The sequence below is a fragment of the Microtus oregoni genome, unplaced genomic scaffold (genome assembly GCF_018167655.1).
Source record: "Microtus oregoni isolate MIOR12 unplaced genomic scaffold, Mior012 000020F_ref0000438, whole genome shotgun sequence".
In the NCBI taxonomy this organism is placed as follows: Eukaryota; Metazoa; Chordata; class Mammalia; order Rodentia; family Cricetidae; genus Microtus; species Microtus oregoni.
The window spans coordinates 21,614,302-21,633,240 of record NW_024543079.1 but is presented as its reverse complement, the minus strand read 5'-3'; the positions used below and the strand labels follow the sequence as shown (position 1 = coordinate 21,633,240).

The 18,939-nt window shown below is 41.8% G+C and overlaps 1 protein-coding gene across 1 annotated transcript; it reads left to right on the top strand.

Annotated features, from left to right (window-relative positions):
• Positions 1-2,763: 2,763 nt before the first annotated feature.
• Positions 2,764-17,958, top strand: LOC121460398 (60S ribosomal protein L35a-like). Its single transcript, XM_041670756.1, has 4 exons — positions 2,764-2,797; positions 10,285-10,414; positions 12,966-13,057; positions 17,565-17,958. Exons 1-4 carry the CDS (start codon positions 2,764-2,766, stop codon positions 17,912-17,914), a joined length of 606 nt encoding a protein of 201 aa, XP_041526690.1. The 3' UTR covers positions 17,915-17,958.
• The last annotated feature ends 981 nt before the right edge of the window (positions 17,959-18,939 follow it).

Sequence of the window (18,939 nt, the reverse complement as noted above, 5' to 3'; positions counted from 1 at the left end):
TGCTAGAAATCCAAACTCTAATTTTCATATTTGCAAGGCAAGACCTTTATCCACTATATTGCCCCTTCCCTAGAAAAAGGAATTTTGAAATGTCATTTGCAATAGCATCAGAAACATCCAGTACCCAGAGATGAGTGTAACAGAGTTGCAGCATGTTTATAGTACTGTAATATCACTTTGAAAACCTGAATAAAAGAGAGATACAATTTTCAGTGCTTAGAAGACTCAATTTTATAAAGATGAAAATTCAGTTCTCCCCATATCGATCCATTTACTCAACATATTTCTAACCCATGTCCCAGAAAGCTTTATTGGAAACCAACAGTCTGACTTTTAATGTATATGGAAATGTAAAGAATGCAAGTTAGCAAAAACAATCATGAGATTAAGAAAAGAGCAACTTAGGATAACTAATGTCTCTACTGGAATTTAAGACTTCCTGTGAAATTATGCTAGTGAAGACACTGTGGTGTTGCTTCAAAAACACACACATAGACCAATGTAACAGACCAGTGTCAAGTGTAGACTTACAAGTGTCTAGTCAGCTTCCAATAAAGATGCCAAAATAATCCAAAGAGGAAAGCAGGATGCTTCGAATAAATAGCATGGAGAGTGGGAGATAGATCATAGAGGTCTGTGTGGTCACTTTATGTGGACATCACTTCCATTCATGAGGACAGAGCTTGCATGCACTCATCACTCCCTCCCAAGAGCCCCACCTCTTAACACTATCATTTGGAGATAAAGCTTCAGCAGGAATTTGGAAGAGACACTGTATCAAATAACTTTTCTCTTGTTGTGATTAGAAAAAAGGGGGGGGGGGAGAGACAAGAACAATTTAAGGAAGAAAGAGTTCCTTTTGGCTTTCAGTTCCAGAAGGGCAAAGTCTGTCATGGTGGGAAAGGCACAGCTACAGTCAAGGAAAACATGGCAGCAGCAACTGGAAGCTAGCTACCCACATTTTCATCTATATACAAGAAGCAGAGACAGGGAGAGAACAGGAAGTGACCCCACGCTATACACACCCAAAAACTGTTTCCAGTGATGGACTTCCTCCAGCAAGGCCCCACCTCATACAGTTTCCATAACTTTCCTAAACAGCACCATCAGCTGGGTACCAAGTGTTCATGAGCACATGGAGGGGATGCAATTCTCATTTAAACAACCACAGACACAAACATTCAAACCACAGAGCTGTCACTCAGCATACTGTCTCTCAGCTGGAGATGCTGTGGTGTGTTGCCTGGGTCTCTGTCAAGACTGACACTCCTTCTTTAGTGGCTAAGTTGTGATTATAAGTTAATATCAGAAGTCAGCACTTGACACTGGACCCTGCGTGCACAGGGGATCATTATACAATTGTGTTTACTTGTGTCCATAGTCAAAGCTTCAATAATAAAAAATATCCAATAATATTGTCCTGGTTTGCTTTCTGTTACTATGATAAAACCATCACAAAAGCAAATTGGGGAGGAAAAGGTTTATTTTATCTTATAGGTTATATTCCATATCAAGAAAAGCCAAGGTTGGAACCAGGAGGCAGGAAATGTTGCAGAGACCCTGGAGGAACTTACTGGCTTGCTTTTGTTAGGGACTTTTGGTTACAGCAGCAGAAAAAAAACTAAATATATTATTCCTACAAAATTCATGCTCAAACTTTTTCACCAAGTATTAAAAGGTGGGAGCTATCATGTCCTTACCAATGGAATAAAACTAGCTTGTCCAGCTGCTTTAACTATACAACCCAGACCCACCTGCCTAGGGATACAACTATCAGCAGTGAGCTCGGCCCTCCTACCTTAATTAGCAATTAAGAAAATGCCCAGTCACTTTGCCTGATGGGTAAAATAAAAAACACATGGCTGTGTTTGAGCACTGTTTTTCAGACAGTGCCAACACTCAAGTGCTTTCCACGAACCCTCCCTGCCTTCAAAACCAGTATCACGCGGGAGACTCTTGTACAATATTTGACAAGCTCTGCTGCCAACTTGATATGAAGCTTTGTGTCCCTTGACTAGCCCAGTCCCAGCTTCTGTGTACTGACCCTAAAGATAGACTTCACTATGGGGAATGGAGAAAACCCTTAGTAAATGTGCAAAGGATGGATAGAGTCCTGAGTGAATGTGTACTTTGAGATGGACACAACCACGCCAATGACTAGTGCCTCAAACCTATGGTAACTGGCAAAGCCTTTCTCCAGGTGTCTTAGTTAGGGTTATCATTACTGTGATGAAACATCATGACTAAAAGCAACTTGGGGAGGAAAAGGTTTATTTCACTCACAGTCCCATGTAACAGTTTTCTTAGGGTTTCTATCACTGTGAACAGAGACCAGGACCACAGCATCTCTTATAAAGGAAAATATTTAATTGGGGCTGGTTTACAGGTTCAGGGATTTAGTCTATTATAGTCATGGTGGGAAGCATGGTGGTGGACAGGCAGACATGGTGCTGGAGGAGCTGGGAGTTTTACATCCAGATCACAGGTAGCAGGAAGAGAGAGAGACACTGAGCCTGACACAAGCATTTGAAATCTCAAAGTCCACCCCCAGTGACACATTTCCTCCAACAAGATCACACCTCCTAAAGCCACTCCCTGAGCATTCAAATATGAGTCTATGGGAGCCATTCTTTTCCAAACCACCACACAATCCATCCTCAAAAGCAGTAAAGTCAGGAGCTCAAACAGAGCAAGAACCTGGAGACAGGAACTAATGCAAAAGGAAGCATTTTCTCAAATGAAGTTCCTTCCTTTTAGATAATGATGGCTTTTGTCATAAAGCTGGCCAACACACCAGGTGAGACTCAGGAAGTTGGCAAAGCCTTTCTCTCTTCTGGTCCAAGAGTGTTCACAAAGGGAGTCTCAGGTCACAGTCATGCTTCCTGCTCTTAGATGACTGTGACCTGAAACTCCCATGGACACCGCCTGTGGAGGCTAGCCAAGCCTCCCTCCTGCGATTGTGCATAGTAAGTGGAGTGAAGTTCCAGAGCATGCTCAGTTGTTGGCGCTCCACCAGCATGAGCAAAGGCCACCTGATGCCGGCTTCTCTGTACGTATGTGTGTCGGCCTGTCCTTTCTTTATTCCTTCATTGTCCCAGTCAGGTTCTAGACCAAAGTATGCTGGACGTGGCCCACTTCCCAGAATATTTTGTCTCAGTGATGCTGATCTCTAATTAATCATCACAGCTGACTTTGTTTTTAGCCCCAGATAGTCAACATCAAATGCCACAGTGAAGCGCAAGTAGGTGTCACTTGTTCCACAGATTGGTAAGGCAAACTGTCACACGAAGAGCCCTAATAGGGTCTTTGCTTCCCTCTGAAGGTTCACAAGCCAGGCCTCTCCATCATTTGTATTTCCATCAACATTCTTCCCCACCTCACCCCCCTCCCCGACACATACACACAGGGTTTCTCTGTATAGCTCTGACTATCCTGGACTCACTGTGTAGGACAGGCTATCCTCAAACTCAGAGATCCTCCTGCTTCCATCAACATTCTTATCTCTCAAATTCCCGCTGCTCAATAGCTTTCCCAGCACAAAGAGCTAAATGCTGCTACAATCTTCTCCGAACCAGCATGGTCAGGTCTATCACAGCAAGATCCTACTCTCTGGTGCCAGTCTACCCCAGTTTGCTTCTGCCATTGTGGTGAAACGCGATGACCAAAAGCAGTGTGAGAAGGAAAGGAGTTATTTGAGCTGACAGGTTACAGTCCATTATCGAATGAAGCCAAGGCAGAAACTCAAGGCAGGAACCTAGATGTGGAAACTGAAGAATAGACCACAAGAGAATACTTCTTACTTATAGATGGTCTTTTCTTTTTGAGCCAACAGCTCATAAGAAATAACACGGAGATTTATTAATCATGAAAACTCAGCCGTAGCTTAGGCTCATTTCTAACTAGCTCTTATAACTTAAATTAACCCATTTTTTTAAAATGTACATTCTTCCACATGGTTGTTACCGCATCTCCATTATGCCCATCCTCGTTATTCTACATCTGGCTGGCAACTCTGCCTTTCTTTTTCCGGGAGCTCTCTCTGTCCAGAAGTCCCACCTAAACCTCCTGCCTAGCCATTGGCCGTTTAGCGTTTTATTAAACAATCACAGTGACACATCTTCACACAGCATAAAGGAATAATATTTCAACAACACTCACTGACTTGCTCAATCCATTTTCTGAAGATTCAATGGTATACTTAAAATTTACATTCTTTTAAGTATTTGTATTATATTCTTTCATAAAGTAAATGTCAGAATCTGTGGTTTTACCTTGCCTTAATTTCATGGTTCCTGGTAGAAGACATAAGACTTGTCAGAGGTATCAACTTTGTTACTCATAGAAACCATGAATTTCCAAGTTTCCAAATGTAAATCTGATCAACCTGGTCACAAAGTACCACAGGGGTGATACAGAGGTTAGTCGTAATGGGTAATATATACACAGAATGTTTGCATCAGACCCGAAAAATGCTAGCTTAGGAAACCCAATCTTTCAAAGCGACCATAGCAAACTTTGTTCAAATGTTTCACTAGAAGAACATATTACCAGTTTTAATGCTGGACATGAAAAAAAAATCTGCTTCTCTTTAGAGTGGGCTGCTCTGCTACCTTTCAAGGTGTTCTGTTCAGCCAAGAGAATGATCTATGATAGCCATCCTTTTGATTCGAATAAGTGGGTTTGTTTTATAAATAACAAGCCTAAGTAAAAGGATAAAGAAAAGAACTAGAGGTAGATAGATGATAGATAGATCAATAGATAATAGATTGATTGATTTATATAGATGATAGATAGATAGATAGATAGATAGATAGATAGATAGAGCAGATAGCAAAACATCATCAGTTCAGGTGCTCAAAATGTCTAGCAGAAATCAAATGAGGAAGCCCAACAGAATCAGTCAACTGGAATTTCCTTTAGACAGAGTTCCCTTGGTGAGGTTTCCAAGTAAAAGAACAAATAGCAATAGAAAGAGATGACATTATGAAATTATGTGCGCACAGTACCGAGCAGAAACCAACTGGAGAAGTTGACAACGTCAACTAGAATCCCTAATTGAGTTTTCTCTCCATGGATGAGCTTCCCATGGCTTCTCTTTCCCACAGTAGGCATTTTTATATCATGGGATAAACAATAACCTCTGTTGAAATGGTTTACTATCTAGCTGTTCTCAAGGACACAATGATAGAAGGCTATTGACTATATAAATGCCTTTGAAAAGATAGCTGGATAGAATGGTTGTTAACAGAGGCTGGGGAGCACAGAGAAAGGAGAGGAATGGAGAGATGCTGACTAATGAAAGTAAGTTCCAGTTAGACAGGAGTAAAGAGCTCTATTGGCTACTACATAGAAGACTGACTATAGAATAACATCCTAAAGGATTTTAAGTGTTTTTGACATACAGAAAGGATAAATATTGGAGAGAGAGTATACTTAACCTAATTTAACCATTCTACAATATGTGCATGTATCAAAATATCACCTGGTGACTCATTAATATGTGTGTTTGCTTCATCAGTTTATTTTTAAATATTTTCTTTAATTTTTAAAAGAATCAAATGTTTAACAATGTCAATGTCTCTGTTCACAAGATAGGCAGAAGGGACAACTAACTACCTCCCAACAATAGTACAAGAAGAGAGTACTTCATTACAGACAAACCTAAAAACAAAAGTCCTTGGACATTCCCCTTCTCCCAGGCTCAGAGTGGACTGTGATTTGGTCGGTGCATACATTTTCAGAACACTAGGTAGAAAAGTACAAGTATACATCTGTCTGTCTGTCTAGACAAACCTCTATTTGTGTGTGTGTGTGTGTGTGTGCGCGCGCACAGTAGAGACATATACAAACATGCATTACCCTACATGCCATTCTGCAGCTTGTTTTGATTGAGCAGATTCTTGCCATATCTGCCCTCCCTTTTCTTGTCTTCCATGCCAACGTATCTTCCTTTTTCTAATCTGCTATGTAGAGAGCCATGGCAGAGATGAACCAGTTTAGCAGGACATTCCTTTTGGTTGTGTCCAGTTCCTCCACTACCACCCCTGTTATTCAATGCCAACCCCTACCAGACAGGTCTTTTCAGAGGTATTTTACCTAAGGTGAGTTCTGAGAAGGATTGTTGCTAATTTCCCCCTAAGATCCTTGTCTGCTATCCCACTGATGGTTTTTGAGACTGCCCAGTTCCATGCGGCCTTGCCAGCCATATATTGTTGTTCACTTAACTGCTGTGTTAGAAGAGAGATGTAGTATCTATCCTCCTGCTGGTGTTTTATTTGCATCTTCCCAGTCTCTAATAAGCAGAGATTATCTTCATATCTCATTTCCTGGGTTGCCATATATTAACATTTGCATGCCAGGACCGGCAATGAACACATTTTGTGAACAACTTTATCTTCACAACCTGTGTCAGTCAGTTTGCCATTATTATAATAAATACTTGGGATAAAAGAGAAAAGGCTGCCTTGAACTCACGGTTTTGGCCATTTTAGTCCATGATCAGGACCTATAGCTTGGTTCTGGGGCAAGGCAGCATGTCATAGTGAGGATTAAATGGTAGAACCAGTTGCTTACCTCATGGTAGACAGAAGTAAAGACAGGGAGACTGAGGCAGAAATAGGCATACCACAGGCTCCTTCCGTGGAACACCCTTATTGACCTAAGACCTTCCATGGGTCCCACCTATTAAAGATCCCATAATGTCCAAAAGCATCATGGACTCAGAAGCAAACTCTAAATATTTTTTATTTACATGTGTGCTTGAAAGAGTTTATGAGCAGCAGGTGCATGCAGGTGCCCGAGGAGGCCAGAAGAGGGCACGAGATCTCTTGGAATTGGTTTTACAGGCAGTTGTGAAGCACCTATTAAGAATGCTAGGGGCTGAACCTCAGTCCACAGTAAGAGCTCTTAACTACTGAGCCATCTCTCCACTTCTAGCTTTAACACATAAACATAGAGGGGCATTTCAGATCCAAACTATAACTTAACCCATCCCCAGCGTAGTAGGGAGGAAAGAGCCACTATCATTATAAACTGAGAACTAAAAGTTAAATAATTGCTTAAATTTGCACATCGAATGTTGGTGGAAGCTGGGTCTTCTTAAGAATTAATTTCACAGCATCTGTTCTCTTCCTAGCAAAACAATCGTCACTCTAGCAGCAACAACATATCCAGCCCCAACTCCACACTTCCCAGCTTCTCTGTAGATGGAAATATGTTGTAGGCACAAGGTGAAGGCTAGAGATGTTCAAAGCTACTGCAAGCAGTGATGGTTCCCCCAGCTCTTTTGCGGTTATATCCTTCCTTTTTTTCTTCCTTCAGATGAGACCAAGGCTTCAGCAGCCATTGTACAACCCCGGAGGCTACCTCGAGGCAGAACTGAGATTGGACTACAATGATGGAAGCCAGGTGGACTAAAAATACAAACGGTACCTGGGACACAGACATCATAGCAAGTGTTCTTTTCCACCCTAGGCGACTGACTTCGTGCATTCTCATTACATGAGCAGAGTCAGGGTCCTTGGCTCTTCTGCTATTGTTGATATGGTGATGGAGCCAGGACTTTGGGCAAATACAAGACTGTGCAATTAACCCTTCAAATGTGTGGAGTAACCCTTTCCTAGGCAGGATTCCTGGTGTGGCACTCTGTCTTCCAGGCAGAAAATCAGAAAATCGGAAATCAGAACAGCCGTGATTTTACCCACAGGAGCCCCTCACACATGAGGACTGTTAACATCCCTTGGTTAACAAACCCTCACTTGAGACTCCAACCACTGCCTCTTGCCTTCCCCCGCCCCACCCTCCCATCAGCTGTAGGTAATCCTGCCCCAGCTGCATTTGATATTAAAGTAGACAGAAGGTGGAGGATGCCTGGAGATGCAAGACTCCAGAGATGCGGTTTTCATGAGTCATCACTCATGCTAAGATGTAGTTTTTTTGGTAGGGCAGTTACTTGAGTCACCGTTTCTCCCAAAATGATCCCCCCCACACACACACATAGACACACACACACACACACACACACACACACGCACACCAGAATGCATCGGTTCATCAAGCTGGTCTAAGATGGAATGGCTTCTTTGGCATGCCATTGCTTTTCATTCTGGGGTGAATTGAAAGAGACTTCTCAGAAAAGGCACACAAGCCTTCACTCAAAAGAGATGGGAGGTTGTAGAAGTCTCCACCAATGGCCAGTAAAGACTCTTGCCCTGGCTCTTGTCTTTGTTTTTGTTTTGTTTTATGAGACAGGGTCTTGGCCTGGAACTCACCATGTAAAACAGTTTGGCCTCAAACTGGCTGTTCTTTTTTAGGATAGTTGGGAGTCTCAAATCTTGACTCCAAGTAAACTTAATTTCAGTCCCTTAACAGCAACAGAAGACGAAAGGCTTGTGAACAATGACCATAGAAATGACCTAACACTGCACAACTGTGTAAACTGATATCTACTCGGGGAAGTGTGAGTTTATAGAAAAGAACCGTATGACAGGGGCTTTGAAACAGAGAGTTCTGATCCTGGTTTGGCCATTGTATTTGCTGTTGATCTTTAAAGAAAGAAATCACATGATTTTTTTCTGTCTCCCCTTTCCATAATGCTAATAAATCAGTCTCTGTGCCATAAGCTTATAACGAGAAGCCAGTGATGAAGTACCCACAAGCTTTTCAAAAAAGAACCAGTGCTGCTCTGAACATGGAAGGAATCATTATGTGAATATTGAATTCCTAGTCTATGTGTTCCCATCATGCTCAGAGAGCCTGTAGTTATTATTATCAGATTTTGGTGACCCCAATTTTCTCCCTCTTTTCCACCATTATGACTTGGGAGATCCTCTGAGGCAAGGGAGTAAAGTCAGAATGGAGCACCCTTGTCATAAGGAAGGACAGGTGACTGTGAGTGTGGTGTGTGTGTGTGTGTGTGTGTGTGTGTGTGCATCTGTGTGCTTATACACACATGTACATGCATGCCTGCTTAATACTTCACCTCTTTCTTCTTCAGGTCTATACATTTTATGCAAAGAACTGCTGAATATTCATTGATCCATCTGGTAGCCCACAAGTATGCTATTAGAAATGCATTACTTATCTATATTTTTGAAATGTTGAAATAATTCAGTGTTGATCCTTTGTGAGATAGGTTTGCTACCTTTAAACTGAAGTGACAATGACATCCAAGCAGGCTCAAGTTGTACTCATCTCCTTGATGTCTCTAAGACAGCAGAGCCTGCATGTGAGAATCCTGTATGTCACTATTAAACTGGAAAAGGCCTGAACTATCAAAACCTCACTTCTGGTAGGGAAGGAAAGTGAGAAAAGAGCAAAGGAATGGATATTCATGGCTCCCTGACAGCCTGCCACCATGAATCACAGGGTCCCCACTCTCCTCTTCTCGGGGCTCGTAATTTCATCCCTGAAGGTGTTTTACCTGCACAGGAAGAACTGGGCTGGCGGCATGTCTAGTAAAGATGATTTTTAAGGCCTCTTAAAACCCACAAGCCTGTGTTTAGGTTACAAGCCTTTCTGTTTTGCATGCAGCAATATCCAGTACATCTCAGCTGCAGAACAAGATAGACCTCACGATGATTTGCCGTGTTCTGTCCCAGGTTTTGTGACAGTCTGGTGATATTAAGAGAAATCACTGTTGAGAGAACTTCCTTCTAAAAACTGCAAGCAAAGGAATCTAGACTCAAACTTTTGCTCCCCTAAGTTTGGAGCATCTGTAGCACGGATGCCGTGGATAGTTAGAGAGCATGGGTGACTTTCCACATGAAGAGGTTGGGATGTCGTTTGAAATAAAGCACGGTGTTGAGAAAGCAATCAGGTAAAGTGTAGGTTCTGGTGCTATTCTGCCCTTCCATTGTTTCAACGAGGGCTGCCGCTTTCGCCGGTGCTGACAAGCTCAACGCTGACAAGCAACGGTTGACGGTTGACGTGCTGGCCAAAGGTTTTTGTTTGTTTGTTCCTTCTCTCTCCTTATGAAAGATATTTATAGACTCCTAGTTGCTTTTGCTTCCGCTTTCCCACACAGTTATCTTCTTGGGCGTGGATTACTTGTAGATCTGGGTGTTGAAAGACATTTACATAAGTGCTGTTTGTGAACGCCAAGGCCAGTACGTCTATTATCGCCAGAACGTTTAAATCTTAATGACTGGCATTGTTGTCTAAAAGACGTTGTTTTTCCTGCTGAGAAACTGCATTAGATTCAAGAAAAGGAGCTCATTTCCATTCTCTCAGCAGTCTCTCTAGAAATGACATGCAGTGCTTGAAACTGTTTATTTCCAAATTCAGGCCTCCCTCGCATCAGTCACCAGCTTCAATTACCAGTTTTCCGGAGCCGAGCCATCAGGCAGCCTGACACCGGGGTCCGGCCTAATTCCCACCTTCTCCAGAGTCAAGAGCATAATGTGCGGATGAAAAGGTGCAAAATAGCCTGGACTTCATTAGCATGCAGGGCCTGGCTGTTCATTTGCTGGCTGCGAATGGAAGTTCTGACACTCGGAGCTTGCTGCAAAATGAGAAAAGTCCTCTTCAGGGGAGATGGGGTCCTTGGTGGTGAGAAAAGGTCATCAAAAAGCCAGCCGCTGCCCTTGCTCCCTGCTCTCCATGACTGCTTATTGATTCCAGGAACACCTCATTACACGCTGGATCAACATATTATTGCCATGTTCTGGGACTGAATTGTTTACAAGTGTCTTTATCACCAGCAAAGGCCTGCCCGGAGATGCGTGACTACACTCATTTGGCTGTGACCCGCCAATTATGTGTTATCCGATATGTTGCTGGGTATCTTGATCTTTGCCCGGGTCTTCTCCTGGCATCAACACAGTCCCATTTACTACTTCTTTCTACCACTCTGGGAAAGTAGCCATTAGCCTGTGTGTGTGTGTGTGTGTGTGTGTGTGTGTGTGTGTGTGTGTGTTACCTCTGCTACAGGAAATATAAACAGCTTTGTTCAATTTCTTGGTGTACATGGGACAGCAGTAATTTGATGAAAAAAATTCTCTCTCTCTCTTTCTCTCTCTCCTTCTTTCTCTTTCTCTTCTCCTCTCCTACACCCACCTCTACCCGCCCCCTTTTTATAGCATTCAGGAAACCCATACAACCTTCAATCAGTATGCATGGCAGAGAGTCTAAGGCAGCCTGCTCCCAAGCTGCCTCTGCTTGCATATAGGCCCTACGAGAGAGCTGTCATATTTTATTTGGGCAGAGCCACTGCAAACCACTGCACAGGACCATTTTAATCTTTCATTACAGACACTTCTATGGCTCCATAAAAGGAAGAGTGGAATAGCTACTCGATTAAAAACTCAGTGAAGAGATTGTGCAAACCCTTTACCCCCCAAAAGTAGAAATAAAGTCCTAGCTCCTGAGTGCCTTCAGAAGGCACACTTGATTCCCTTTCCTGCACTAGTGGCTAAGGACAGAACTTCGTAATCATGTTGGGAAGCAACAACTTTCCTTCATGTGTATGAATACTAGTTAGAGATTTAACGACTGCCACACGCTGGCACCACCTCCAGTCAATAGTATATAAGGGGCTGTTGCCCTTACATTCCTGGTTGCTATCCAGACCAGCTCTGAGTTTCTCACAGCAGCACACAGAAAAACAAATTCCAAGACATTTGTCTCTACTTCTCTTGGAAGCATGCATCCTTGGAAGTGGACTCATGCAATAATGATCAAAATGGCACTCAAGAATAGAGCTGCCCTCCAAAAGGTTACATCTCTGAGTGCCTTCACTTCTTGCAGTTCTCCAGATAAGTGTGTTATTTATCTTTTTAAAATTAATTTTCTCCAGGCACTTTTTTCCCCTCTCCAATTTTTTGAGAGGAGGAGTTGGGTTTTTTTTTTGTTGTTGTTTTTTTTTTTTTTTTGTTTTTGTTTTTGAGATGGCGCTCCTTTTGTCCTTTCTGAAATCTCTCCATCCTGGCTTTCTGACAAATGACTGGCTGAAAAGGACAAACAAAGGCGCCCTCATCAGAGTGCTTCAGGTAAATTGGAGTCAGTGGCGAGATGTTTGCTCCACTGGCATTTAAGCACACTGCAAATGCTGCAGTGTCACCAGCCAACAAATAGCCTTTGGAAGAGGAGGTCTTAGGAAGGATTACTCACCATTTATTTTTGGAGGGATGATTGCACAGGGAGAAGTTTGGCCAAGGGATAATGATGGGACAAGAGGGAGTGCTTACAGAGGTTCCCAGAGAGACGCAAATGTCAGTGCAGCTAGGACTCAGAGAACGACGAAAATGGTGACTGGAAAGAGAGGGAAAGGATTCTTTTATAGTCTTAGAAGGAAATGAGGCGGCAGGAAGAGGGCTCAGCCGGATGTAATTTGGGTAGCGAATGCTCTAGGAAAAAGGGACAACTCCAAATTTTATACCAGCTCTCTCTCATGTTATTTCTCTCGTAAAACAGAATTTCTCTCTGATACGGTTTGAGTGCTTTGTCTGCTTTATGAATTCCCTCAAATTGGCACCAAAAGGTTCTCCTCAATTAACTGGGTGGCCGCTAAGGCTCCTTACTCTGGTTTTCTCTTCTATCTTTAGGAGTCTCAGGTACCTACTTATAATCTACTGGTGGGACCTGTATACACACAGACTGCAAACACAGTGATGTACTGAAATGATCAGAGAATGACAAAAAGACCCTTGTTTTACAAGCCATTTATTAAGTACAATTTGGTACCTAGAAACAGTATTATCTACTTAGGTATTACTCTCGTGTTCCTCCTGCCTCTGCCTCTGCCTCCTTCAGCAAATCCTACCGGCGTGCACCACCACAACCAGCTTAGGTATTACTCTCAATGATCGTGTGAGTCAAGTGTATCTACCCTCACTTTGCAGATGAGGAAATGTTTTCATGCATCTAATAGAGGTTTTCCAATGTACTCAAGATCACATAGCAAGAGACAGAGCAATTTAAACCTAGGTGTGTTTTTTGGTAGACCCTATTCTATTCTACCTCCTTAGAACAGAGAATCCACTACAAACTTCCAGGAACCCCAAACAGCGCATTTTCTGCGCTCCAGCTACCAGTGCACAACATGGCACTAGCAGTGACAGTGAGTGTGTCAGAAGGAGCATCTTTGACTCAGCTGGCACCCTTAGCCAGGGGATTCGCTGAAGCAATGCCTCTTTGGTTGATATAGTAAATTTTCAATATAAAATGATTGTTCAAGCCATTTAGTTAGGAAGTAGGGTGGAATGAGCAGGAAGACCATGGTCAAGAAGCTATATAAATATTCCTAGCCCTAGTCAGTTAGAATCAACTGAGGAAGTCTTGTCAATCTTTGGCTCTTTTGGTCATCCAAGTTGTCTGCAGATCTTCCTTTGGTGACTGTACCAAAAAGAGGAGGAGGAAAGGAAGAAAGGAAGGCAGGGAAAAACGAAGAAAAAAAAGCAAGAAAGGAAAGAAGGAAGGAAGGAAAGAAGGGGCTGAAGAAACCCTGTGTATATCCTAGGGGCATGATGGCCCATTTTTCTACTTACTCTGTCTTTGGAAACCTAATGACTAAGAGTTGAATCATAGCGTAGGAGACTAGAATCCAGAAACTTGAGAGATTTCCATCAGCTGACTGCCAAGACACACAAACTTTTTCATTTGTTCTGAAATCTTCCCTAGGTTCATATTTCTGTGTTTCTCCGCTTTCCATGGGCATAGACGCTACTTTCTACTGCCCGGGATAATAAATAATTCGTTACATCTCTCGGACCAGCAGCCGGACTGAAGTGAAGCGAGATGATTCATCCATGGAAATATTTCATTCTCAGTTCTTTATTCCTCAGCTCCAGTAACCTCTGATCTTCCAGAACATTGATCCTGCTCTACTTTCTTCTGTAAGAGAAAGAAAAACATTGTTCTCATCTGTTAATTTACAAATAAGACACAGATATTTAAGTTTACACCCTCCATGACCCAATTTTATCTCTAACAGTTTTTTAATTATTTTTTTAAAAGGCTAATGTTTGACCAGGAGCTAGAACATCACAGTGGGGTTACTAGTTTCTGGGAAGAAGCTTGAGCCTTCCAGGTAACCCATTCCATTCACAAGCATTTCTGCATGTAGATTTATATGTATCATCTAGGTCTCATTTATGCTAGGAGGATTTTTAAAAATATTTTTTTAGAATATAGTTGAACACTCTAGAAGAAGATACTTGAAATGAGTGACTTTTAGTGCTCTTGATGTTAATACAAGAGCATATGGATGCTGGTCACTCTCTCTGCTGGCTCTCATTCTGTGTTTTTTGTATGTATACAAATACGAGCTAAGAATTCACTATGTGGTCCTAACTGTTCAAAATGTCCGTGGAATGCTAGCCTCCATTTTCTGTCCAGGAAGATTAGTGATAAGTTGTGACAAAAAATTTCACAAGACAATAAATGTAAATGGAGACTGCTCTTTAGTTCCCAGCCACCCAGACCCAAATAATCACACAGAAACTTTACTAATTACAATACTACTTGGCCAATAGCTTGGGCATATTCCTAGTTAGCTCTTACATCTTAAATTAACCCATTTCTATTATAAAGAGGAGATGATGTGGGATGTGGGTTTCCTGATAGCCAGGAAACCAAGGTGCAGTCTCTGTTTACAAATAAATAATTAAGGAAGACTCAAGAAGTAGGGTTAATAAATACCTTAACAGTTTGGGTGAGGACATGAAATAGAAGACACATTATTCTTCCTATATGATGTAGGATAGAAATGAATCCTGGGGATTGGGATAAGTAGAAAGGGGTGTGTGTGAGCAAGATGGACAGCACCTAACTTCCTCCCATCTCATGAAGCTCCTCCCATCAGGGAGAGGAGCCAATTTCTCTGGAAGCTAGACCAACTTTTTGAGTGTTTTGACCTGTAGAATAAGACTGGAGTAACATTTTCTGGACCTTGGACTGTCTGGGCCTTTAAAAGACCTGCATTTTTCACTACCTTTCTCATACAGTTCGGTTGCTACACAGGTGAGATGTCTCTGTTAGGCCATAGGATGGTTGGGGGGGGCGGTGAGAGGTCATCTTGGGATTTCTACACAAACTCTGAACCTCCATGAATAAAAATGCCCAGCAAGTTCTGCCTGGATTTCTGACCCACAGAAAGTTTTGCTTTAAGCCATGGCATCACAGAGTAGTTGGTTAAAAAGTAGTAGACAGGTGATTCATCATTAATAAATGGAATTCAAGAGTAGGTAACTGATTTCCAATGGGAAAAAAAGCAGAAGTAAAGAACAAACTTATCATGAGAAACTCAAGTTTGCAAACCAATCCAGCTGGAGAGGGCATTTTAGACTAGCAGCTAGAAGAATACACATTAATGTTGAACCTAAATAACTTTAATACCGGAAGATCTTAAGACAGTCTATCCAAAATCCTCTGTGGTAGGTGCTGCTCAGTATCTTGTCTGTTCTCTCTTCCCTTTTTTTATTTATTTATTTTTTTAATTTATTTATTTATTAAAAGTTTCTGTCTCTTCCCCGCCACCGCCTCCCATTTCCCTCCCCCTCCTCCAATTAAGTCCCCCCCCCCCCTCCTCAGCCCAAAAAGCATTCAGGGTTCCCTGTCCTGTGGGAAGTCCAAGGAACCCCCACCTCCATCCAGGTCTAGTAAGTTGAGCATCCAAACTGCCTAGGCTCCCACAAAGCCAGTGCGTGCAGTAGGATCAGAAACCCATTGCCATTGTTCTTGAGTTCTTCCCTTTTATTATTAGTGTGTATTATTTATTAGTGTGTACCTTGTTTTGTCCCTTCTGAAGCTAACCTTGTTGGGGAAATCATGCTCACATAGAATAGCCTTCAGTTAGTGACAGAGAGTGGTTGGAGCATAAATACTCCAACTCATAAGGGCTCACAGTCTCTCTAGTTCTTCCAAAGAATTAAATTCTAGTTGCCCATAACAATAATTTGCTTTATAACACACTTTAGTGGAACTCCTCTTCCCTGACACCAGAAAGTTGCCTTTCTTCCCATCCTTCAACTAATGGTGTTTTCTGGGATCACCTTCTACAACAGTGCTTGCTTTTGAAGAAATCAGAACTAACATATGCTCACTCCATAGTTTAAAAAAAAAAAAAACAAAGCTAGGAAGAAGATTGTTCTAAATACATTCCATAAAAAATGAACAAAACGATGAAAGTTTTAAATCAAAATAGAAATTCTTTTCTCCTCATATAATATTCCAGAGTAAAAGAGATGACTCTAGCCTGGAAGATGTCATGGGGTCCCAGAGTTATGTCATTCTAAGATAGTAAGAAGAAAGAGAGAGGCATAAGTGAGCTAAGGGGTATGCATGCCAATCTGCTTGTGTCCCATCGGGGAGAACATGGTCTCCTGGGCCACATATAGCTGCAAAGAAGGCTAAGCAGCGCAGTTCAGCTGGACCGCCATGTATATGCTACAGAAAGAAAATAAATGGTGAAAAGTGGCAGACCGTAGTCTGTGACATAGGAAATCAGGCAAAGTCTGCAGTTACTGAGTGGACAAGTAGAACCATGAGCTTTCCTGCCCACAACTTTTCCTTTGTAGTCTCACTCTGATACCAGGTCCGCTATAGAAAGTCTCAAATGCCATGTTGCTGAATCTGGTATTATGTGGATCCCTCGTTCCTCATAACAGAGTCAGCAAAGCAGAGCATGCTCCTGAACTCCTTCGTGGGTTGGGTTTACTGGATCAGACTTTCAGAGCAACTCAAGCAGCAAAGGAAACTCATAAACCCCATTACCCGTGACTCTTCCTTTTAAGCAGAACCATGGTGACCTTGGCTCTTGGCCACAGATTCTTTCACTGGCACCTCTTTACCAAGGAGTGCTATTACCTATGCAGAACCTGCGCTAACAACTCTACAAAGTTGTAGTCACAGCAATGTGAAGGGAGCCCTGAAGAGTGAAGCTGGACCTGCCTAACTACAACCCTGGCCAGGAGAGAATGGGGAAAAACCAGGGATGTAGCAGATACTCTTGGTGACCAGAAACTTTGGATCATCATCTCTGGAGAACCCGGGCTTACTTCTGTGGTTTCCAAACATCCAAAGCTCACAGAGATGCATCCTTTTGAACCAGTATCTCAGGTGGAGAAACTAATGCAGTTTATTTAATTATGAAAATAGAAGACAATGAAAACAGACCACTTTATTTAGGTGATCCTGTTCATAGCTTTTCTGTATGTCGATGTTTTCAAATTCAAAGTTTCTTAAGTTCTGAGTGTTAAGCTGACTACATATGTAAAAAAATGTATTTATTCACATCAACAGAAGCAAATAAGTTAGAGGAATTTGTTTATAGGAAGAATTTCCTGATTATTTACTAATTGTAGTTTTCAAAAAGAAAGAAAAAACATCCCAGTCAAATGTATCTTAAAGAGCCTGGGTTTGCTTCCCAGCACTGGGGGAAATCCTTTATCTAAATAAAGAGCGCACTGAATCATCATTCTGCCTCTTGGCCTTTAAACTTTCCCCAAGACATGGGATTGTATTTCCTTTTCCAACTTCAGTAAGTAACATTACCAAAGTTTGTGCTTTTAAAATCTTTTTTTATGCTTTTGGCCATCTTGGTGCCTGTGGAGGCCTGCTGGGAACAGGACTTCTAAAGGACAGTCTGTCTGGAAGGCTGTGGTGCAAGGCCACTTTTGCTGGCTATAAGCAAGGTGTCCAGAACCAGAGAGAGCACACAGCTCTCCTTAAAATTGAAGGCGTTTATGCCCGAGATGAAACTGAATTCTACTTGGGCAAGAGATGCGCTTATGTGTATAAAGCAAAAAACAACACAGTGACACCTGGAGGCAAACCAAACAAAACCAGAGTGATCTGGGAGAAAGTAACTCGGGCCCATGGAAACAGTGGCATGGTCCGTGCCAAATTCCGAAGCAACCTTCCTGCAAAAGCCATTGGACACAGAATCCGTGTGATGCTGTACCCATCCCGGATTTAAACCAATGAAAAGTAAATAAATAAAAGTGGATTTGTGCTCTTGTATTTTTTTTACCAGAAAAAAAAATAAATAAAATCTTTTTTTATTTTAAACTAACTATACTCATTCGCTCATTTAGAGAAAGAGATAAAGAGAACATGTGTGCCATTCCACACTTCTGTATGGAAGTCAGAGAATGATTTGTGGGGGTCAGTTTTCTCTTTCTATTACATGTGACTTGGGAATTGGAACTCAGATGGTCACACTTTGTGGCCAGTGCCCTTATCTGCTGACCCATCTTGTGGACCCCCAGAGTTTTCTTTAAGTTACCAAATATCACTCATTACAACAGCCCCAATATTTGTAAGTGCTCGTGGACATGAGGAGGAAGAGTTACCTCTGATTTGAACTCGACGCAGAAAGTTGGTTACCTACAAACATACAGGACCAAGTTCCGGTTATGTCCAAACCTCCCTCCAAAGATATATCTAAATTAGTAGACTGTTGGCAATATGCATTTCATCACCAAAGAGCCAAGCATTTATGAGGACAAGCCTTCCAAACTCATTAACTTCGATGGTGTCCAGAATGCTTTTCTGAACAGGGTTTCATTAGTAGGAAAAGAATCTCTACTTTCCTTGTTTTGTGTTTTTTACTCACAGAGTCAAAAATATAATCAGTTATCTACCTTCTTATTTACTAACCATTTTTCTGCCCACAGTGCTCTAAAAAAAAAAACCCACAGTCAAACACATGTAAGGAAGATAAATATGGAGTATAAAAAAAAACCCAAAGGGGGTAAGTTGTGGGCATAAAAATGAGTAACATCAGAGCTAGAGATTAAGCAGTTGAATATGTTGGTGTTTAAAATAGAATGGCTCCCCAAAGAATTGATAATGTTCCATTTAAGAAAAGAAATGTTTTCAAATTACTCTGGGTGACTAGAGTAGTCTGAATCAAAGTCAGAAATTAATAAAACAATATAGACAGATACCCCAATCATAAATAACAGAGATGATTTGTATGCATATAAAAGCCTGCCAGGC

Bases quoted from the DNA above. Each gene is read 5' to 3' on its own strand.
- LOC121460398 (XM_041670756.1), top strand. From the start codon at position 2,764: ATGGCTTTTGTCATAAAGCTGGCCAACACACCAG. The intron at 2,798-10,284 runs GTGAGACTCAGG...TTCCAAATTCAG, and splicing joins AAAGCTGGCCAACACACCAG to GCCTCCCTCGCATCAGTCAC. The intron at 13,058-17,564 runs GTGAGTGTGTCA...TGCTGGGAACAG, and splicing joins ACATGGCACTAGCAGTGACA to GACTTCTAAAGGACAGTCTG.